At 47.8% G+C, this 24,474-nt stretch overlaps 1 protein-coding gene across 2 annotated transcripts in view; it reads right to left on the bottom strand.

The window, feature by feature from the left end:
- Cnih3 (cornichon family AMPA receptor auxiliary protein 3) overlaps positions 1 to 24,474 on the bottom strand; it is a 107,238-nt gene that overhangs the window by 46,820 nt on the left and 35,944 nt on the right. The window contains exons 2-3 of one of the 2 annotated variants that reach the window (XM_051148047.1): positions 8,174 to 8,242; positions 4,323 to 4,370 (exon numbers count right to left, since the gene is read on the bottom strand). In XM_051148047.1, coding sequence (XP_051004004.1) covers positions 4,323 to 4,370; positions 8,174 to 8,242 — 117 coding nt within the window. The remainder of the gene's footprint in view (positions 1 to 4,322; positions 4,371 to 8,173; positions 8,243 to 24,474) is intronic. The other variant, XM_051148049.1, reaches the window with a different exon arrangement.

Raw genomic sequence — 24,474 nt, 5'->3', positions numbered from 1 at the left:
AGCTGAGTCCCGACCCCACTGGGCAGGATCAGTCAGATGCACCCTCATTGCAGCCATAAGCCTTTTTAAAAGCCAAAGGCGCCCAGCACTATCAAATCCGAGGACTTGGGAGTTCACTGCAGATAAATTAAGGGCCCTCTTTATTCACACTGCATCTCTTTGGGTCCCACATAAGTCCCTTCCCTGGGACCACTCTGAACTCACAGGTGCAGCAGGCTGCCCCTCACCAGTCTGGCCCCACCAGGAGAAGCCTATGTGTGCCTCAGAGCCGCCACCAAACCCTCTATGATGCGTCTCCCAAACAGAGTGTACGACAGCCCACAGAGCCTACTACACACCAGGTGGAGAGAGCTGTCCAAGGAGCCGGCGGCTTTTGCCACAAAACATGAATCATACGCACAAGTCGACACCAGCACCCTGCAGTTCAGACAGTTACCCAAAGAACACATTTTCTGATAATTATAGAACTAAAAACGGATCCACTTTGCAGCACGTTCCTTTCTCCCAGGAAGGCCGAGGAGGTGGCTTAGCAACAATCAGCTGCTGGTTCGCATCACATTCTGGGCTGTTTGGGAGGCTGGTTCCAAGAAATTTCTTGGAAGGTACAGGTTCCAGAAGGTGCTGATGCTAACTAAAACCACAGGGCCTTCTTGCTATACCTAGCATGTGCTCGTATTTTGGGGATCTGAAGGTAGCCCATCTGAAACATAAACAACAGGAGGGAGCCACCCAGGCTGCACCACTGTCGTCACAACCCTATCTCCAGAACACCAAATGGTACTTAACTAAGACGATGGAACGATGCCACCAGCCAATGTGTCGTTATGTCCTGTGGACCCATGAAAATGTCATAAAGGTTTTTAGGAGAAGTGAGGGGCAGGCCATTATGTTGAGCACGTGTGGGCTTGCGCGTGTGTTTTCTCTAACTTAATTCTCAGGATAACGCCATGAGGACGAATTAACATTGTTCTCTCATCCTGAGGCCTGGGGATGTAGCTCAGTGGTAGAGCACATGCCCAGTGTTCAATACCCAGTGTTACCCTCTGCAAAAAAAAAAAAAAAAAAAAAAAAAGTCATCCTGAGCCACACCCCACAGGGTCAGCACTAGCTAAGGGCACCGGCAAGATCGGAAGGTAGATGTTTGCACACAGCACCACTGTGACACAGCACCACTGTGGTAGTTTAAATAAGAATGCCCCTCCCCTCTATGGGCTCATATATTTAAATGCTTACTCACCAGAGAGTGGCACCTTTTGAAAGGACTAGAAGGTGTGGCCTTGTTAGAGGAAGTATATTACTGAAGCTGGGCTTGTACACTCTCTCTCTCTCTCTCTCTCTCTCTCTCTCTCTCTCTCTCTCTCTCTCTCCCTCTCTCTCTCCCTGTCTAACCTCCCCCTCCCAGATGTAGCTTTCAGCTAGTGCTCTAGTGGCTGCCTGCATGCCACCATACTCTCTGCCTTGATGATAACGGACTAAAGCCCTGAAAACTGTAAGCAGGCCTCCAGTTAGATAGATGCTTACTTTCTTAAGAGTCGCCTTGGTCATGGTGCCTCTTCACAGCAACAGAACAGTGACTAAGATAACCACTGTTCTTTAATCCTAAGGAAGCTGGAGTCGATTGGGAGCTGACTGTGGAGGGCATAGGCTGGTCTTGAACACATGATGTCATGAACACAGACGGAATGAGTAAGACCAAAGAGGTTACAAGTTAAAGTCTTCTGCGTTGAAAATGAGTATGACATGGAGTGAGCTTTTATTATTTTAAAATACAGGCAAGCTGGGCATGGTGGCTCACCTGTAATCCCAGCACTAGCAATGTGGAGGCTGGAAGATGAGGCACTCAAAGACAGCCTTTGCTACATCGTGAGTTCAAGACCAGCCTAAGCTACATGAGACCCTGTCACCAAAAAACAAAAACAAAACAAACCAGATTAAACAAACAAACAAGTAAATAAATGCCATACTTAAGGGGTGAGGGTAGTATATCATAGATACTTGGTACTGTCCTGGCACCCCCAAAATGAAGACTATGGCGGTGCTCGTAACAAGAGGGACAAAAACAGCTATTATTTATTCGCTTGGTAAACACAGAGTGAGCATCTTCCATAGGCTACATGCTGCTTTTCATTCACTGTAACTACATCTGATGATCAAAATGACATCACTAAGCGTCCAGACCTCAGCAGAGACAGACCTCGTGTGTAGCACACCTAACCACATATGTGGGAGCAGCCTTTACAGTTACCAAACTAAGCTAAAGAGTATGCGAGCTACAGCAAGTCCCCTATGGCCAGATGCAGTCGTCTCAACAACTCAAAGCTACACTCCGAAAGAGATCATGTTCAGCTGACACCAATGAAAATGGTACCCAGGGCAGCCAGACATGGAGGCAAAGAACAGACAGTAGCATCTAAGCTGATAGTCCACTTTGGGGCAAGAGCCTGGAGCAGCAGGGAGACACCTAGAAGGAATAAAGTGGGAGGCGCTTGACTGGTGTCTGCCTTGTTAGCCCCAAGGTGCTGGCCACTCCATGGAGCTAAGGAACCATGAGGCTACAGGGGCCTGGTATCACACAGCTACTGTGCCTGAGGTCTTCAGCTCAGTGTCCTGCCTTGGACTGTCTTCCCTGGTGCTGCTCACCACAGTGACCAGCAATTGTATCTAACTAGCATCGGAGACAGCACCCAGAAAGGAAGGAGTAAGGAGCAAAGCACGTGGAATACAATATTTCCTAAGTAAAATACTGCTTTAACACAGTAAGCCTAGCTGGGCGGTGCTTGCACATGCCTTTAATCCCAGCACTGGGGAGGCAGAGGCAGGCAGATCACTGTGAGATTGAGGCCAGCCTGGTCTACACAGAGAGTCCAGGACAGCCAAGGCTACACAGAGAAACCCTGTCTCGAAAAACCAAAAAACAAAACAAAATAAAACAAAAAACCCCAACACACAGTAAGCCTACTGCTTAGAGGGGCATATGCAAACCACATGCAAATTTGCATATATCAAAGTTAATTCCTGTATAGCTCACTTAATATCTTCCCTCCAACCTGGGAGAAGCCTAGGGCATAAGACTGCAGTATAGGCAGCATGTAGGGGCAGCAGGCAGCCATTGCCCCCTGTGGCCAGTCTGCAGTCAGGCAATGTAAAGCTGAGTAAGGTTAAGGGTTACGAATATGGACAATCACCTCCCAGAGAACATAGCATGACATGCTCAGGATGCGAGGGCAGCAACTTGGAGTACGAGGGGCAACAGTTTGATTTTTGTCTTGCTCCAGCCTGTGTCATGTAGGCATTATCTTAAAGAACAAGCCAGAGACTATGGAATTGATGGCCAGAATGTGTTACTGTGTCTGTGATATTATCTAGAAAGTAATTTTAGCATATTTTGATGCAAATTATATGCTATTTTCCTAATCATTCTTTATCCCTTGGATCACTAGTATTATCAAATGTATGCTCTTATCTGAGCATGCATTCCTGCTGAGACAAATAAGATGTGGAATTCTAACATACGGGGTTTCTTAGAAAACATTAAAGGGCAAGTAATTATCTAGACAAATGACTGGCTTTTAGATTAGGCTGTCTCCAATGAGATACTGAAAAGAACTTTAAAACTTTGTAAAATGATTTCCCTTTTGTCCGTGTTGGTGGGGTGCTCCGTTTTGCAGAAGGCTGGATCTGGGCAGACTGATCAGATGGCTCTCCTGTGGCCTGTGCCCTCCACTTTGTACTGAGGTCAGGCACAGCCATTGGCTCAAGGCTGTGGACTTTGCTTATTTTTCCTTAAGTCTCTGTTCTCTAAGCTCTGCTGACTCGCTTTCCTAAATGGAGAAGGGCCAGAGTCTGAACAGATGGCGCCAAATGCCCACCCTGAATGGCATGCACACACTTGTACTCCTAAAAGGAATTTTAGGGCCGCTGTGGTCTACTGCTCCCCACTTTAACAGCCCCTCCCTTTCCCGCCCCTCCAACACACCCAGAGATCCTGCCGAAACGGCAAACTGCACAGCTGAATGACAGGATCAAAGCTCAAGATGCCCAGCATCTAGTTAAAAACATCCTTAAGTCAGGACAGACAGGAACCAAGACTGGAAGGTGGCAGGAGCTGTAATTTCCAACAGCCATCATACAGAGAGGTCCTGGACACGCCCAGTGTCTCGCTGACACTTGGTTGAAGGCCACCTCCTGCAATTAGCTCCTCTTGCCTTGGACGGTTCCCAAAGAACTGAGGCCTGCTCCCACCCTGCCCTCCTTTCTGCTGTTCATCTGATGAGCCCTTTCTCTATGACCCTCCCTCTGTCCACCTGGGGGACCCCTCTGACCTTTCTCAGAAGGAAGCAGATGCGTTCGATGTTCCTCAGGCGCTCCCTCTGAGGATGCACAGGAAAGAAAGGAGACAGAAGGTTAAGGGTGGGCTGAGGGTATAAAAAGCATGTAATCCACCCCAGCAGAGACCCATCCTAGGCACAGACCAAGGACGCCAGCCAGTGGCTCTTCTCATTCTTAACTTCTTGCGCTTACTTTATCAGAGCCACTTGCTTTTTTCTTTTTTTTTTTTTTTTAATCTTTTATTGTGTTTCGTTTTGTTGTTTCTTTAGAGACAGGGTCTTACTCTGTAGCATAAGCTAGCTTGGAATTCATTGTGTATCCCAGGTTGGCCTCGAACTCATGACACTCCCTCTGTGTCAGTGAACGGGGGTTTTACAGGCATGAACCACCATACCTGGTGGGCATTCACCCTTGAGAGAACTCCTGTGGCAGGCTGGGGAGATGACTCAGAGGTAAAGTGTTTGTTTGACAATGCAGGCATGAGGATCTGAGTTCACATCCCAGAACCCGCATAACGAGCCAGGTGTGGTGGCATTTATCTATAATCTCAGTACTGGGGAGACAGAGACAACAGGACACCTGGGGCTTGCTCACCAGCCAGTCTAGCCAAATCAAAGACTTCCTGATTCAACGAGAGACCCTGTGTCTTATGATGATGATGATGATGATGATGATGATGATGATGGTCTAGTTATGTATATATCTGTGTGCCAAAGTATGGGTACGTGCACATAAGTACAGGTATCCACAGAGCCCAGAAGGGGGCATCAGATCCCTGGTAGCTAGAGTTACAACCAATATGGGTTCTAGGAACCAAACTCGGGTCCTCTGTGAGAGCGAGTACAAGATCTTAACCACTGAGCCATCTTTCCATCCGTATTAGAGAGCCAACCTTAAAAAACAAAACAAATAAAACCTGTGCAGAGCAATTCAGGAAGACACATGACATCAACCTTTGGCCTCAACACACATATGCACACATGCCCAAGCATGTATATACATAATGTACCTATTTTTAAAAAACAAAAACACTCCAGGCAAACGCATGCATTCCTCCTTCCCCACCCAGCATTCATTTTCCTATGGTTAAAGTCTCCATGCACACATAGTGGATAGTTTGGCTGCAGAATGGGCCACTGTGTGTCACAGGCCCAGGATGCTTCACTGGACCTCTAGGAGTGGCTACTGTCTTGCTTTGCCTTTTCTGTGTGACCATACTCAGAGGAAATAAACCCTCCCTGTATTCAGCTACCGACCGTGCCCTGGGCTAGGACTTTTCTAGAAGTCAAGTCCACTTGTCTCCGAGGAGTGGCTCATTTCCAGGGAAAGATGTTATGAAGCCAGACAGGGGATGCTGCCCACAGTGGACGCTAAATGCCCCAGCTTCCTTTCTTTGCTATGACTGTCAAGGTTTCTGAGCCACGCAGAGCGTAGCTGCGGCATCTCTGGTGCTTCATTACTGAAGCAATTTGGTTGCTGTAGACATAGAATGAGTTTCCTCATAGATCAGGAGAGGCCAGGTAGCTGACACACTTCAGTTTCCCTAATTGAATCATGAATACAGTGATCTCTGTGCAGCCCAGAGGGAGGAGCCACATCAGGATGATGAGTTAGTGCCCATGAGGCAGGAAAGTTACACACACACACACACACACACACACACACACACGCTCCATCAAACCACAGCCCTGCAGGAAAATGCTGTCCTTCTTGTAATAGAGACTGCCCAGTGGGGTTGGAGGATGGAAAAAGAACCCTCCTGGTCCCTGGAAGAAGCACACCAAAGGTTCCATCAGTATTTGAGGTTTTAGGGCATCTTAAGTCTAAACAGCTCAGTGGTAAAGGGCTCCCCTAGCATGTCCAAAGATTTGGGTTCCATGCCTACCACAAAAAGAAAAATTTTCAAATGAGGATGCACTCATTAAGAGATGCACTGCACAGTCAGCAAGTTCTTGGAACCCAAGTTCCTCTAGGGCCAGAATCGCCAATGGGTGCAGCAAGTATGTAAGTCTCAGAGCCTGGAATGTGGCTCCAGAGGCTTCGAGGGGGCAGAGGACTGGAAACTTCAGTTAAATGAAGTGGCCAGAGGATTTCTTTCCCCATGGGGGAAATCATCGTCTGTCTATGCTCACTTCACTACAGCTGTTAGGATTTTTGTTTTGTTTTGTTTAAATATTTATTTATTTATTTATTTATTTATTATGTACACAGTGCTTTGCCTTCATGTATACCTACAGGTCAGAAGAGGGCATCAGATCACATTATAGAAGGTTGTGAGCCACTGTGTGGTTGGGAATTGAACTCAGGACCTCTGGAAGAGCAGTCAGTGCTCTTAACCTCTGAGCCATCTCTCCAGCCCTTGGTTTTGCTTTTAATCCCTGTCCCACAGGGGCACCTCAGGCTTTGGTCTGTCCAAGAGATGTCTGGGCACCACAGGACTCAGATCCTTAATTAATCTGATAATTAATAAGAAATGTTGCTATAATGGGAGTTTATTTTTAAAAAGAGAGGTGGTACATAGTTCAGTGGTAAAGCTTTTGTCACATGTGTATGCAAAGGCTTGGGCTCCACCCTAGCACCACAGGAAGAGAAAGGGGTAGAGGCCCATGCCTTCACCCTTCAGTGTCCTTTTCTGTTTCTGGTACCTCCCTCTCTATACTGGGGGCTGGGGGTAGGGGCCAGGGTTTGCAAGTCCTAACCTGATGCCTAAACAAAGGACTTGTCACCATAAACCAAAACAGATGCCACAAAAGCATCTCCAGTTTTCAGCTGGTGCTTAAGACCCCATTAGCTGGTGCATGATGGGAAGAGGGTCGCACACATTTCCTGGCTCCTTCTGCTCAGGAATCCTACCAGAAAACTCCAGACAAGCTGGAATGGGAGCTCAGCCTCCTGACTTGCTGGCACTTAGAAACGAACACGCTTCCAAGCCACTCTGGGCACCTATGGGTACTGATGAGCAGGTGTGTACTGTTGGTGCCAAACTCAGTGTCCAGAAAGACTTGAACCCCTTGGCAAAACCATTCAGGCCTGCCAGAGCCAAGTCATCGCAGGTGGATGGCAAGGCTGGCAGAGGAGAATAAAACGGGTTTTCAAAATTACAACTTTCATGAAATGTGCTAAACTTTCAAGTGGCTCTTAGGATACTTTCAGCTAACCCAGTTGGCTTTTTATAGCTGATTTTGAAGTAGTTTGGCTCTACTTTATAGAACCAAAGACTGTTGTGCCAAAGTGGGGCTTAGATGTCTGTCATAAAGCCAAGTCTTTTCAAACCAACTTGAGTTGGTAGTCAGAAGATGGGCTAAGGAGAGGGGTAGAGCTGGGTTCCAGACCCCACATCTAGAAGCCGAACCCAGATCTCATCAACCAGTCTACACAAGATGACCCCAGGCCACAGGGAGCAGAGATGACAATGGGGCTCTACCTGGCACTTTATCCATCATCTATCCTCCATGAGAAACCCAACCGTTGACCACCTCCTACAGAACAAGCGGTCCATACATGGTACCTGTACACACTGCAGATATGCTAGCCAACACAAGACATTTGTCTGTGGTCACAGATAAGGAACCAAAAACCACTGGTGCCAAGCCTTGAGGACTCAGCACCATTGGGCACCAGATCCCTCCCCTGAGCTACAGGAACAGCCACACTTGCCTGGCAACATTACTGCAAGAGCTCAGCCAACTTCAGCAAGAGGGTTCTCTAACAACTGTTAGAAAGGACCAGGCAGGACCAGGACAGTATGTTCTCCTTTATTCTGCTCCTTAAAACCTCCCACTGTCCTTCAGAAATGAGGGGACTCGTGGGGACATTGCCTGTACATCCCCGCACCACTACTTACCGCATGAACAGGGTTGCACTGGTCTATGGGACTCTTGAAATCCGTCCTTAACTCATCAAAGGCGATTATCTGAAACAGAACACACACAATTAGGATACTGGGCACGTGTGGTCAGTGCAGCTACCAAAACCTTCCTGCAGCAAGGGGGAAAGGACAGAGAGGAAGTTGCCCACATGAGGTTGGCCAGGAGCCAGCCACTGTCAACACTGGCAATGGGCACATGGGTTCATTGGCCCTGTTGATGATGCTTACATTGAAACATTCCAGACAGCTTTTTTTTTTTTTTTAACATTTTCTATGCCTTATGCAGCCCATACAAAGATGTGAAGAAACTATGCTGATGGGGCCAAGTTTAGTAAAAGCACAAGAATATAAAACCTCCTGTATCAGACAAGATGGCTAGGTTTAGGGTGAGGAGACTGAATGGCAGAATGAGGGGTGTTTGACCCCACAGACTCTACTGTCTTGTGGGGAGGCCTTGGTGTTCTCAGAAAAGTCTCTTCACAGCTATAGTTTAGATCTTGAAAGTTATCTAAAGCCTCATGTGTTAAGGGGTTGTTAACCAGTCATGGTGCTCTTGGTTTTGTATTTGTTTGTTTGTTTGTTTGTTTGTGTGGGTAGGTGGGTGGGTGGTTTGGCTGGTTGGAGGGTTTTTTTGTTTGTGTGTTTGTATTTTTTGTTTTTGAGACAGGGGTTCATGTATCCTTGGGCTGGCTTGGAACTTACTATATATCTGAGGATGGCCTCTGATTCTCCCACCTCGGTCTCCGCCAGGCTGAGATGACAGGTGTGTACCAGCACACTCGATTCATGCAGTAACTCAGAGCTCCACGCTAAGCAAGCAGTCTACCAAGGCAGCTCTGTCCCAGCCCACTGCTATATTGGGTAGTACAAACCTTTAAAACTGGGGCCTAGTGAAGTTTGTTTGTTTTGTCTTTTCCTTTCTGACCACTCTGCAGTGAAGATGTGGCCAGGCCTCTTCTACCATGTGGCTCCCTCCCTGATGTTTTGTCTAGACCACAGACTCACAATCATAAGGCCAAGAAGTCATGGGCTGACACACTTGACGACACTATGAGTTAACACAAACCTTTCCTCCTTCTAAGTTGTTTATCTCGAGTGTTTTGTCACAGTAAGGGAAATATGACTACCTTACCCACTGAGCATAAATGAACATAACCTCCGCCAATGTACATTCCAGGGAACCTGAATACGGCGTGGAAATAACGGATGAGGAAGGCAGCTTAGAGTGGTCCTAACCCAGCCCCATGTGGCTGGGACCAAGCGAGGATGGGTGACTTTACTCTGTAAAGCAGTGTGTTTACAGCATCCATAAGTGCCCCTCACTTCAACATGTCTGCAGAATTAGAAGAACACACTAGGGTAGCTTGTTCACAGAGGACGCTCCTGACCACTTTGATGGACAGCTGCTAATCTAGCCAGGACCTCCCAGGATGCTCACTCTGCTGCTGGCTCCCTCCAGCTGAGCATGATCTTCATTGAGCTGACCTATGACTCTCCCTAAAGTATCTACCCACAACCAAGGTCAGCACAGTGCACCACAGCCTGCAGGCCAGCCTGTCTGATACCCACTCTCTTACAGCCTGTGAGCTAAGAACCTTATATTTTATAAAGAGTTGAAAAAATATCATCAGAAGGAAAATGCTGGTTTTGTAACACGTGAAAAGAAAAAAAGGAAAGGAAAGGAAAGAAAAGGTTAAAAAAAAAAAACACAATTATTTGAAGCTGGGTGTGGTAGCATGCCCTTTATATATATGGTTTACTATGGAAATTTTATTTTACTTAATGACACAGATCTCATTTACTTCTCAATCTAAAATATAACCTCATTTGGATATTTTCTCTTTTTTATTTTTTTTATTTTTTACGTATGCATTTATATTATTACACATATATACAATAGTTTACCTATAGCAAGAAGAATCATGACACAATGTAGAAATATATAAATGTTACATTCTTAGTGTTTTTGGCTATTTGTATTTGACAGCCTTGAAGAAAACATCTTTCCTGTCTTGGTGGGTAGCACGCCTTTAATCCCAGCACTCAAAGAGACAGAGGCAAGCAGATCTCTGTGAATTTGAGGCCAGCCTGGTATACAAAGTGAATCCAGGACAGTCAGGGCTACACAGAGAACCCTTCTCTCAAAATAACAACAACAAAACAAAAAACAGAAAGGTAGGAAGGAAAAGGAGGGAGGGAGGGCGGGAGGGAGGGAGGGAGGGAGGTAAAGGGTAACATGTTAAAAAAATATGCTAAATTCAAACTTTGGTGTTCATGGATAGAGTTTTCCTGGTGCTTGGTAGTGTTCATGTTCATCCTTTCTGTAGACTGATTTTGAAGACTCTGGGGCAGGGTGAGACAAATGTATCTGCTAACGTGCTTTTTAGAGTAAATAGCTGATCTCTGGTCTATTCTTGTGTTTATCTTCTAGAGGGCTGGGACCTCAAATAGTAGCCATGGACCACATGAGGCTAATATTTCAGTTAAAGTTGATTTCTTTACAGTTCAATCTGTAGTCGTATTTTAACTGTTAATAAAAACCCACCTGGGATGGGGAGGCAGCTCAGGTGGTAAAGCGCTCACCACATAAGCATGCAGGACCTGACCTTAACCCCCAGCACCCCTGTAACATCTTGGTAACACGGGAATATCAGAACTGGGAGGGCAGAAACAGGAGGATCCCTGGGGCTTGCTAGCCAACCAGACCATATATGTGTGTGAGCTCCAAGTTCAGTGAGGGATCCTGTCTCATAATGTGGAGAACAACTAAAAAGATAACCTATATACATATAGACACAAGTGTATATATGTTCGTGATCATATACCTATGGGGGCGGGGGCAAGCATGGGACATAAGCCTGTTATCTGTCAAATAGCTCATCTATAAAACTGCTCTATTCCTGTAGAAATTTCTACAGGGCAGTGCTGCACTAGAGATATATAGAGTAGGTTCTCCAAGGGAAGCCTACTAGGTATCCCTACTGTGACCTCTGACCCCAGCACACCTCTATTCCCAAAGCTGAATCTCTCCAACCATTGTTTACACAAGTCCGTGCTAGGTCACCTCATCTTCCTAGTTACTACCCACTAGAATGACTGGCTGGACACGTCCACCGTAAACCGTGCTAGTTGCAGCCAAACACGATCCGAGGTGAGGCTGGCTGGCACAGAGCATGAGCATCGTCACCATCTCTGCTCGGCTCCCCGCACCTCTATAAATGCATCTTGGCTCGTCAGCCCTGGATCTTCTCCAGTTAAATTCAGACCACCTCATCCTACATGAGTGTTGTTGGCTTTGGGAGCCTGAGAGCCGGTAATGACCTTTGTCCCTATTCATTTTTCCTTAGTCACCCAGTCCATTGGTCCAATCTTCTGAGACATAGCCTGTCTCCCATCTGTGTATCCTGGTAAATGCTGTGTCCTCAGCATCCACATCAGTATCCCTGACTATGGGCTCAAAACAGAACCATGGACAGAGACTACCATCTGTCCTTCCATCTGCCCCTCTCCAGCACCAGGGAGGTTGGCTTTGGCATTTCCTGGACCCGATATTTATCCAGTTAGAAAGGCAGACAAGTTTTGATCCTGTTCCCACCACAGCCTTAACACCTGAACTTCTGCCCCCTGCCAAGCAAGCACAGGCAGGTGAACCTGGAGAGACTAGAGCAGGGGTGCGAGGGCGGGGCGAGGGGAGGGGAAGGAATGGCTGGTTGTAAACCAGGGCAGAGGAACTACTGGCGATCTTAAGATGGGTGATTCCACGCCTGGACCTGGAGGAGGGTGAAGACAGGAAGGCTGTGGAGCGCAGCTCGTGCCAGTGAGCTCCACCCCATGTGAACTATGACCCGGCTGCTTTCTGTGATGGCCAGAGTCTTAGCATCGGCAATGCCCCCAATGTCACAGCTGCATCTGCCTACTCAGCTGAAAGACTTCAGGAGGTATCTTTTATACTCAGGTCCTGTGCTGGCCACTTGGAGATACTAAACTCCATAAGACACAGCTCCTACTCTCACGATGTGCGCTACCTGCAGCAGTGGGGTGGGGTGGACAAGCACACAAGTAGGCCATTGTATTAACAATGTAGTAGAGGTCAGAACCAAGGCAATCACTATAGCCCTCACAGGGAGGGTCACAGGCAGGTGCCGGTTCACGGGCTGCACAAACTTAACATCATTTAATCCTTGGCTCGCCGTGAAAGACGCCCGTTATTGCTCCCATGGAGAATGACTCTGAGTGCGGATAAAGGACTACAGTTCGTGTCAGAAGAGACACCAAGACACTAGGCCAGGCGGTGCCCACAAGGCTGCCCCACAGCACATATAGGGCTGAGGAGGTGAAGACACAGAGAACAATGAACAACCGGCCTGAGAATGAGAGGAACAGCATCCCGGGAAGGAAACTTAGGTCATCCTCCCCCTGCCCAGATCATAAGCAGACTGACTCCTCAGCCCTGCCTGCTTGCGTCTGAGAATAGGGGCAGCATGGCACAGGGCAATCCTCTCCAAAACTATGAGTGAGGGAGGCGCACGGACGCTGCTGTGACTGGAAGCGGCTAGGTAAATGATTGCGACTCAGTTACGCATACTTGAGCTTCTTGTGTGTCTCAATAATCCATTGAACCATATAGCCCCACATCAAACAGTACTGGCTGACTTTGAACTCCTGACCCAGTGAGAAGGTCACATCAAACTTCACACCCATTTTTTTAAAAAAAAAAAAAAATTTTTTTTCCAGACAGTGTTTCTCTGTGTAGCCTTGGCTGTCCTGGACTCACTCCGTAGACCAGACTGGCCTCTAACTCACAGAGATCCGCCTGCCCCTGCCTCCCGAAATGCTGGGATTACAGATGTGCACCACCACATTCGACCCATTTGAAACTTTTAAGATAGTAACATTAACTCTTTTAGTGAAAAGTCTTTAAATCCCAAGGAACACACAGTCCTGTGAACAGGCTGTGATGGTGGTGCATGGCTTCCTTGCCGCCCCCCCCCACCCTCTCCTCTTGACTCAAAGTCAGCTGCTCTCCCACCCCTAACCCTGCTTGATGCCTGGCACCCACCAATGTCTGTCTCATCACTAAAGCTTTACCTTTGTCCAAACATTACATAAATAGAACCATGAAGCGTGTGGGATTCTCAGACTGCTTCCTTTCACATGACAATGTGTTGAGGATTAGTCACGGTGTTGCTCATATCAATAACGTGTTCCTTTTTGCAGTTGAGCAGTGCTCAGTTCTAAAAAGACACTAGAGTTCTTCATCTTTCCAATTCACCTGCCGGTAGGATTTTTTGGGTCGGCCCTAGATTTGGACTATTGTAACTAGAGCTGGTGTAAACATTTGTATAGAGGCATCTGTCTTCTCTGGGTGATGAAGAAAAAAAAACTGCTGGATGACTTGATCAAGTATATCTAGGCATGTAAGAGACTGGTAAGCTTTTCCAAAGTATCTGCAATGTTGTGCCAAACACCACGTGAGCATATTCCAGGCACGCCACATCCAAGTCAAAAGTTATTACTTCGTTTAGCCGTTTCAACAGGTAGGTGGCTGAAGCCATTGCGGCTTCGGTTTGCATTTCTCCAGTGACTAATGACACTGGGAATATTTTCATGGGCTTAGTCGCCATCTGTGTGTCTTCTTTGGTGAAGTGTGTGTTTAAATTATTTGTCCCTTTTGAAAAAACAATATTAGGAATCTGTTGTCATATTGATGATTTATTTTTGGTGCTGGGGTTGAGCCCAGGACCTCACATATGTTAAGCAAGTATTCTACTACTAAGGTCCATCTCTGGCCCATTTTCCCCCCTTTCCTTTTTAAAATTTGAGACAGAGTTTTTGCTATGCTGCCCAGGCTGACCTTGAATGGCCATAGCAAAAGCTTTTATTGTGACACTTGACAACAATTCTTTTTTTTTTTTTTTTTTTTTAAAGATTTATTTATCTATTAGTATGTATGCAGTGCTCTGCCTGCATGCACTCCTGCAGGCCAGGAGAGGGCATCATATCACATTACAGATGGTTGTGAGCCATCATGTAGTTGCTGGAAGTAGAACTCAGGACCTCTGGAAGAGCAGTCGGTGCTCTTAACCGCAGAGCCATCTCTCCAGCCCCCAACAATTCTTTTATACGCTCCATTTTTGGTCATGTACCCAAGAACTCTCATGGATCTAAAAGTCCTTGAGGCCACAAAGATTTTCTTTGCCTAATTTTTTTTTTTTTTTCTAAACCTGAACTTTTCTCTGTGGGGAAATTTGAACTTCAAGTTTAATTTCAAAAATAGATTTACAATTATTCTTGCTGTCCCGGTTCCTATTATGTGAGGCCTGTGCAGTTACTGCTGCAAGGAGCTGTCCTGTATCACCAAAGTTGTTAAATTTAGTCTGTTCGAGCCAACTTCGATTGTTACTACCCAGCCACCACCCACCCTGCTTATTTTCTCACATTTGAGATGGAGATTTGAGTGAGTACAAGAAAAGGCAGGAAGGGCTGAGAGCAGAGCAGTGGGAATAGAGAAGAGACGCAACGCCCCAATATCCAAGATGGCCACGGTGTGTAGGACCTCTGAGACTGGGCCCTGCCTAGGAGCACAAGACTGAGGCTCAGGAGCTACTGTTGAGGGAGGGAAAGGGAGGTAGATGTTGGGAGCTGGCACAGCTCTGGGCTGGACTTTGCTAGAAGAATCATAGCTGTGGTTCAACGCAACCACAAAGAAAGAATGGGGAGGAAGCGGGTACCACAATGATGCTGGAAGCCCCTTCTGCAGTGCTGGACTCAGGCCCCACAACTCACTCTTCTCCAGGTGCCCCCAACACACAAATGACTGCAGAGCAAAAAATGGCTGCCCAGCGAAGGCCATGGGAGGAGCGTCCCTAGAAGCCACAGCTGTATCAGCCGTTGCTTGTGTCTGCCCTAGGTCTCAATGTCCTCCATGCAGTCCAGCCTGAGCATCAGGACGCAGGCATGCCAGAGTCAGCTTGTGAGGTGAGGAAACACAGTATCTCTAGAATATATGCCTTGTGAAACAGGTAATCTGCTGAAGATAGTAATGGTGTACTACCACAAAGCCTTGCTAAAAGATGGAGAAGTGACCAACATCTCACATTCCATCAGTGGATGACTTCCCATGCTGCCAGCTGAGGTTATCATCAGGAGATGTGTCTCTCTGGAATCTTCTCTTCCTTGTGTTTGCTGTGTTTCCCCTTATTTTTGGTTGAAATTGTCCTACCTTGCACTCACAGTGTGTCACCTTACTGATGTAGTTTTGTCTACAGGAGAACTTTGGATGTGACAGGACTTCCTCCTCAACAGAGTACAAGAAACAGAGGCCCAGTGAGAGTGTGAGTGACATTCTTGACATCACAGGATGAGTGAGGCACAGTTAACCCATGCCTACATAGGAGCCCTGGGCCAGCCAGTATGCTACAGGGCATTCTGTGCCCAATCTGTGACTTGAAAGGGTAAAAGAAAGTATTGAGTTACTGAAGATGGAAAAAAATAAATAAATAAATAAATATATATATATATATATATATATATATATATATATATACATACACACACACATACACACACACACACACACACACACACATACACACACACACACACACACACACATCTTGACTGGATGCCCAGGATTCTCTGGCACCATTCTTTAGCTCTGAAAAAAACAGCACTGAGGAAGAAGATAAGACCGTTTGTCACCATAGAGATTATAATCAGGGGAAAGGAGATAATTAACAAATAGATATCAGAAAATGGTAGGTTAGGTGGCAACAATGTGGGTGGGTGGTCAAGGAGGGTCTCTCTGAGGAAGCATCCACTTACACCAAGAAAGAGAACTAAGCAACCAGGAAGCCAGGCATGGAATGGGCTAGTGGTCTAGCCTCACCTCTGCTTCTGTGTATGTTATCCAACAAAAGGCAAGGAAAGCAAGGAAAGTGTTTACTTGGCTCGGAGTGGGGAGGAATTGGAGTGAGGATCTTAAAGCCCCATATCCGTAGTCAAGAGCAGAGAGAGAATAAACACACGAATCCTTGTTGTTTGCTGCTTACGTAGCTTTCTCCTCTCCTCGTTCTGGACCTCCTGCCTAGGGAATGGTGCTGCCTATAGTGGGCTAGATCTGCCCACATCAATTAACAATCAAGACAATGCCCCAAAGATATGACCGCCGGCCAGCCTGATCTAGATGAAGAAAGTTCCAGAGACGTAGGCTCTGCTGTGAGGAGGAAAAGGCTTGGCAGGTGGCAGACAAAGAAGGGCCAGGAGAGTACAAAACGGGCTGTGATAAGACACGTCAAAGACAGAGCCTGTGCAGAGACACAGCGGGAAGGACCCTCAATGCGGCCCTCGCATGGATCAGCGTAGGATGTGGCTCGCAGGTGACTTTCAGAGCACACTGCCTCATTCTGACAAGGGTTGCACAAATAGGAGCCCCGCCCCCTGGTGGGGGTGGGGTGGTGCTGAAGACAGGTCAATAAGAATGAAGTCATACAGAGGTGGATGGAGGCCTTTCAGATCATAGTGTACTGAGACTCCATGGAAAATACATCGTGAATCCAGCAAGTCGGACTCAGGAAACCAGAGCAGAGATTTGGGCCAATCCACATTAGAGGGCAGCTAGGTCCGAGGAAACAACATCCAAAGAGTCTGACACCTGGGCTCAGATCCTAAGCCTCTAGCAACTCAGTCTAGACCAGCAGTCCTCAACTTTCCTCATGCCACAACCCTTTAATGCAGCTCCTCATGTTTTGTGGTGACCCCCAACCATAAGATTATTTTTGCTGCTATTTCATGACTTTAATTTTGCTACTGTTATGAATCATAATATAAATATCTGTGATTTCCAATGGTCTTAGGCAACCCTGTTAAAGGGTCATTCAACATGCAAAAGGGTGGCGGACCCCCCAGGTTGAGACCTGCTGGCCTAGAGGAACTGAGTTCTATGAACAGAGTCCTGGTGCACTGGGACCAACAAGGATGCATGCCTGATTTCTTCATGTATGGACTAAATACTGACCCAAAGATTTCATGTCCACCTGGAACTTCAATATATGACCATACTTAATGCCATTACAGGTTTAATTAGAAGAGACGAAGTCATACTACAGCAGGGGCCCTAAGTCCACTAAGAGTATCCTTATGAGACACAGAAATAGAAAAGGAAGACCTTCTAATGACAGAGATGGTCATCAGAGTGGTGCCGCTGTCAGCCAAGAAACACCAAAGATATTAGAAGTAGCCACTAGCCAAGAAGGGCTCTCCTCTAGTGCTATGGCCCTGCACTGCCATGTCTTCAGACATGCACCCTAGTGTCTCAGTCCACCTAGTGTGGGAGGGAAGGGTGACTTTGCTAGGTAGCACCAGGGAACTGATGCACCTGCTTTCCAAGTACCAAAAGCATTGCATCATAATCCGATTCTGTGTCTGGGGAAAATGGCTGTGAGCGTCCCCGGAGAATGTGGAAAGGAACAGGGGAGACCATTTCTGACCCAAAACAAATACTTCCCCAGAAAAGCAGCCTCCTCTATAAGTCCCCAAACCTGTGCGTGGAAGACTGTTCAGATGTAGAACACGGTTTCCCACTTCCTCTCCTTGTTTTGTTCCAGTAAAAGCAATGCCCTCAGGAAAATCCTAAGCTTCGGGGTCCTGCTATAGCCAAGATTTCCAACATTTGGAAGGAAGGTGGCCTATGGGAGCTTTTTGATCAGTTGGGATACAGAGGGCCTGTGTTTACTGCTTGTTTTGTGTCTGAAATGAGTGTGGCCTGAGTGCTGCTGTCTTTTCCCTTGTCGACTCTAAACAGCTCTAGGGACATGTCTCATGCACTCTTGGGAGAAGGGGGCTCTGGCTGCAGACTCAGACAGTTGCCTTGGAGCTCCATGTGGTGGTGAGCATTTATCCAGGTCCTAGCTCAGCCATCAGGACCATGAAGCATATCACAGTAGTTATCATTCATCTTCAACCACTACTCACAACTTTCTTAAAAAAAAAAAAAAAAAAAAAAAAAAAAAAAAAAGTAACATTGTCACTGGGGAATTGGTACTTTGCATGGGCAGGCACTTTATGTGGCATCCCAAGCAGATGTGACACATCATTTTTCCAAATGAAGCTTGGAGAAGAATGAAACATCATTCAGAATGCCCAGGGTCATCCAATGAAGGGACAGATCTGGAGTCCAGGACTCACCCTTTCCCTTTGTCATCGTTAGCCTTTGCTGGTGGGTTTTGTTCTTTCCCTATGAGATGGAATAAGGAACACTTTGCAGTATGCCCATCAGTACCAACATGGGATATGACATAGCAGGCTTGGCACTGGCATTTGACCCTCTAAGGACTCCCAAACAACATGCCCGTTTAGCCTACATGACCAAGAGCTAATGAGACCAAGGAAAGTGGCTTAAAGCCAACACAGAGAGCTGAGTCATATCCTAACTCCATTCGATCTCATCTAGTGGGGACCTGTGGAGAAGCAGAATCGGCAGGGATGTCTTCCTGATAGCACACACAGGACAGCTTATGAGGGTCACAGTGCAGAAGCCACTCGCATCGTGAGCAGGGATCCCTGTGCTGTGGCCTGCCAAGACGATGAGGCCAGGCCAATTCTATAGTAGAGTCTAAAGGGCAGAGCCACTCAGACAGGGCACGGGTAGGCAATGGTTAGGCATAAAAGGGAACCCACCCTTCTATCGGCTTCTCCTCCAGAACTGGCCCCCTCCCCCAACCAATACTCCACATTCCGCCCCATGGTCCTCTGATCTTCTTATGCTACCATAACAGTATAGATCTCAAATGTCTCGAAAGGCCCATATGCTAATGGCTTGGTCACCAGCCTGTGATGCTATTGGAAGGTGGTAGAATCTTGAGGAGGTGGAGCCTACTGGGAGGAAGTAGGGTCATTGGGGGATGGGCTTGAAGGGCATATTTGCTGCCACTCCAGGCTTTCATATTCTCGTGCTCCCCCTACTCCTGTTCTATCCCTCGTTTTCTTTCTTCCTTTCCCACTAAGCAAGCAGCTGTGCTCCAGAACACCCTCCCCACAGTGACCTTATGCTTCATTACAGGTCCAGAAAACTTCCAAACTGTGAGTTGGAAGTTCCCTTCCTTTAGGTCAATCTTGCCAAGCATTTTATCACAGACAAAGAAAGCAGACTCAGCCACTAGCTTCCTACAGTCCCCTCATCTACCACTACATGAATCAGACATAGCCACTAGCATCCTAAGGTCCCCTCATCTACCATTGTATGAAGTGGACACAGCCACTAGCATCCTAAGGTCCCCTCATCTACCATTGTATGAAGTGGACACAGCCACTAGCATCCTATGGTCCCCTCATCTACCATTGTATGAAGTGGACACAGCCACTAGCATCCCATGGTCCCCTCATCTACCATTGTATGAAGTGGACATAGCCACTAGCATCCTAAGGTCCCCTCATCTACCATTGTATGAAGTGGACACAGCCACTAGCATCCTATGGTCCCCTCATCTACCATTGTATGAAGTGGACACAGCCACTAGCATCCCATGGTCCCCTCATCTACCATTGTATGAAGTGGACACAGCCACTAGCATCCCATGGTCCCCTCATCTACCATTGTATGAAGTGGACACAGCCACTAGCATCCCATGGTCCCCTCATCTACCACTGTATGAAGAAGAGTCCTCCTTACATCTCCACCTGCCTGTCACTAGCTCCATGACCTTGAACATACCCTTCACCTCCCCAGACTGTGACTTCTTTGTTCATAAAATAGGAAGATTGATGCTCCCCCCGTCCGCGGGCTGCGGGGAGTGTGATGATGTGGCACAGCCTGCAGCACACAGTAGAGAAATGAGGACTCTGCTAGACAGGAGCACAGACACCCACTGTGGCCATACCGAGGGGCAACTCCACCGGGAGCTCAGGCACACTGTGTGAGTCACAAGGTCTCTGCTGGAATCCAATCTCTGCCTCACTGATTTGTGTGACCGCAGGCAGGTTTTATTAACCTTTCCAAAGCCCCGGCTACCTGATATAAAGAAAGGACAAAAACAGTTCCTACTTCAGGGCTCTTGCAAGGAATAAAAGAAACAATGAGGGTCAGAAAGGTGCTTGCCGTTCCGAAGTGTTTGCCATGCAAGCATGAGGGGCCACTAAAATGTGCACCCATGCCCACCCACATATGTACACATATATGCATGAAAACATATACATACATGTGCACTCACGCATGTGCATACACACACACACACACACACACACACACACACACACACACACACACACACAGAGGGGGGAGCGCAGGGGGACCGGGGTGGGGGAATGTACATAGAGCAAGAGACCCAGGGCCTATGCTCAGTAGGTAATGAGGCCACTTTCTTACTGTCCCTCGGCTGTTTGTCCCATGCCTCTGACCATGCCTCTTCCCTCCCTGGTCTTGGGAAAAGTTATGGCTCCACAATCTGAGTCTAGGAGAAGCTGTCCCTGTGGAGAAGGCACAGGTGGGAGCCCAGAAGAAAGTGGGTGGGTGAGAGAGGCTGCAGGGCCCACGCTGTGACAGGTAGGGACTAGGAGCAGCAGACAGACTAGCAAGGGAGGCCTCAGCTGCCCTGTCTGTCCCTGGACCTACATGGTGAACACAAACTGAACAGAGAGCACATTGGCACTTTGAGCCATTATCTGGGCCAGAATCTGCAGATGCAGCTAGTTCTAACGCTACGTGCTGGGCCTCTGCTACACGTCCAGAAGACAAAGATAGCTCAGAGCCCTGCCTGTCCAGGATGGATGCCAAGGGAGCAGGACCCTGGCCCGCGCCCAGCCTGGCTGATTTGCTGACACTCTACAGAGACATCCCACCTCCAGCCAGCAGCCACCAGGTCAGGGAAAGCCCAAAGAGACACAGCTAATGAGCACGGCTGTGTACACTGGCTCATTAACAGAGGTGACCCTGGCACTGAGCAGCGGGAACAGGGGGCGGGGGAGCAGCCTGTAGGACTTGGAGCCTTACTGCTATGCTTCCAGGCTAAGGAGCCCTTCTCCATCCAACCCCAACACTACAGACGGAGGAGGTCAGGCTCTGGGTAGCTGTCCCCAAGCCAGATGACCCTCTGTCTAATCAGGCTTGTGCAGTTCCCAGTACCTTGGGCTCTCTCCATCAGATAAAGACAAAGGATCTGCTTCTCCCCTGGCTCCAGTGGGCTCTGCTCTCCACCACCCAGGCATATAGCACCTGCCATCCACGAAGAACCGGCATTGTTTACTCCTGAAGATACTTGCTGAGCAGTGACTATCCGCCAGGGCCAGGGCCAGAGGCAAGGTGGACAGGAGCCTACCTTTACCACCTTGATCATTCTGCAGTGTCCTGGAGCCACAATGGCCTCTTGGGGGGGGGGGGGCGGGGCATAGGAGCCCACTGCTCTAGACTTCAATTCGTCATCTGAATAGAAGTCTTCCAACGAAACTGATGCTGAAGGTGTGACGAGAATGACAACGCCCACTGGGGCCGGGGTCGCCATGTTTAGCCTTTGGTGGTAGATCGCTTTGGGCTGATCTGAGACCCTTGGTGACAAAACCATTACCGCTGCCCTCTCTGTTCACAGCATATTATCAGCACTGATCTGAGCCAAGCTCTCTCTTACTTCTTTCTTCCTTAATTTACGCGCCCATTCGTAGCCTCTTCTGCTGCTAGCTCTTCTTGAAAACCCAGACAATCAGCGACTGCTGCTCGAGCGTATCTTTCTGCTTGCCTTATCATACACATCTGTGTGCATGTCTGCTCTTCGCTTGCTTCTCATCTTTTTCTTACCCATTGTAGCCGAGCTGGAAAGTACCATAGGAGTGAGTGTTACAGTGTCTATCTGCGCTCCCAGCAAGAAAAAAAAAACCCTTACCTTTCACTACTTCAAATAAAGCAGTGCCACCTGAGGGATACTCTGGCTATCTCTTTGGGACCTCTACCTAGTAACAAAGATGTTAATCTCTGAATCCCAGGAGAACTCCTTAGCTGCCACACAGAGTGGCCGGCTGCCTTCTCCACAGTGGTGAGGACCCTGTATCCCAGTCTCCACTGACACTTGTCAGTCCCCCGCCCCCAACCACAGTCCCCCAGGCCTAAAGAGACCCATTTGCTGGTTTAGTCTGCAAACACCCTGTGGCAGCAGCTGGCCTTTGGGGCTCTTCTCTATAAACGTCCTACTGAGACCTCAGAAGTTCAGCCAACAGGAAGGCTGCAGTTGCATGGACTCCCCCTGGGAGATGTGAGCAAGCAGACACTCACCCCAGACAGGCCACCACCAACAGACCAAACGCCATCCCACCCAGGTTCAACTCGGTGAGCTGACAAGTTTATTGGACTTACTTACAGAACACAGGTGAGGGGTCACTTACAGGAGTGTGGGTGACCCCAAAGCAGCTTTATCATTGGGAGGCTCACCCCCAACATGGATGATGACTTTCCCACAGCTATATAGTTGGAGCCCCCCCCCCCTTCAGATAACCTTCTGCTTTGTGTATTCCAGCACCTCCAGAGACCACAGGACTACATATACTTAAGGCAAACTTACATGGAGCGTGGGGAAGGGGACATGGGAGAGAGTGGCTGAGATGGCAGGTGAGGGTTTGATGGCCTTCCTACTCCTCCCTTCTATGAGGGGGTGTCCACAGGTCCTGCCTGAGAGAGGGGGGGTCTCTGATGAGCAGTCATCAGCATCTCCAGCAAAGACACTGATGGCAGTTGTGCTAGGAGGAGAGAGTTCTGCAACGGTTGTCCCTTTTCTGACTTGTTTGTGTTTCAGGGATGTTGTGTTGTGGATATGGATCCACTTTCGGTCTTGGACATTTTAAATACCTTCTGTCATCTGTCACCTGTGGCCTTTCACAGAACAAAAATCAATCTCATCCCTACAGCCTCACGCTTCACATATTTCGGTTTTCAGTCTTCCTCAGCCCTAGGACATGAAGAGATCTGTTGCTACTTTTGCTTTGAAGTTTTGGGACACTAGCCCTCCCTTTCCTCAAACGTGAGCACCACAGCCATGCCACGCCACCTCCATGCATCCCTTGACCCTCTGTGTGCTTAGTGAGCACTCACTATGTGCTGGCTCCACACTTGGAATGGCAGGTAGATGATGAGACAAAGCCCCGGCTGATGACAGGGGGCAGGGGCAGAGCAAGGATTCTGTGTCTGGAGCTGACAGGAGTTAGGAAAGGAATGAAGTTTACCTTGGAAAATTATCTCAGTAGGCACAAATGCTGGTGCAAGCTTTTGGGCAGTCCAGAGGTCCAGAGATCATCCCCAAGGGGGAAAACAAACAAACAAAACCAACCTTCCTGTCTAGATGAGTTTGTACAAGGGACCATAACATTGAGATGTGGAATAAACCTCAACATAAAAATCCTTCAGATGTGAAAACTATCCCCTCTGGAATTGCCAGGTTCCACACTGCCAAGAGTTCGCCAATGGCTTCCCTGCCCTTTTGCTTCTCTCATCATGTTGGGCCAACAGGGGCACCAGCAGATGCGGGAGTGCTCCTGAGGTTGCCTGTTCCTGATTCCAGTGTTGCTGGGCTGTGGCATCCACTATCTGCTCCTTAGAATGAGGCTATGGCTCCTTCAGAAGAACACACACACACACACACACACACACACACACACACACACACACACAGTTCTGATAACAGCTCCTTCACCCTTTGACACCTAGGTGTACATCCCCTAATCTTGATCGTCAGAATGACTAGGTTAAGTTGCTGTGATGACTAATATTATCAGTTTAAATCTGAAGTCACCTGGGAGACAAATCACTAGACATGCCTGTGAGGGAGTTTCTAGATTGAGTTCATCGGGGTGAGACAATCCACCCTAAGTGTGTGGACAGCACCATTCTAAGAGCTAGGGTACAAGGCTGAATAAAAAGGAGAAAGCAAACTTGCCACTAACAAACTCTCTTCTCTCTTCTCTTCTCTTCTCTCCTCTCCTCTCCTCTCCTCTCCTCTCCTCCTCTCTCTCTCTCTCTCTCTCTCCTCCTCCTCTCTCTCGTCTCCTCTCCTCCTCTCTCTCTCTCTCTCTCTCTCTCTCTCTCTGTTTTCTGACTATGAATGTGATGTGACAGCCAACTCAAGTTACTGCTACCTCCACAGACCTCACACTCAAACAGTGAGCCAAAACACACCCTCTCTTCCTTAGGCTGCACTTACTGGGCATTTTGTCACAGCAACAAGACAAGTGATGACTACAAATGTCTATGAAATTAGAAAGCCCAGTTCTGGGTGTGTTTCTGGTGCTTTTCCAGAGATTAGCTA

Source organism: Acomys russatus, chromosome 6, assembly GCF_903995435.1.
Source record: "Acomys russatus chromosome 6, mAcoRus1.1, whole genome shotgun sequence".
Lineage (NCBI taxonomy): Eukaryota > Metazoa > Chordata > Mammalia > Rodentia > Muridae > Acomys > Acomys russatus.
Note: the sequence above shows the minus strand (reverse complement) of the source record. Positions and strands in the feature narration are given on the sequence as shown.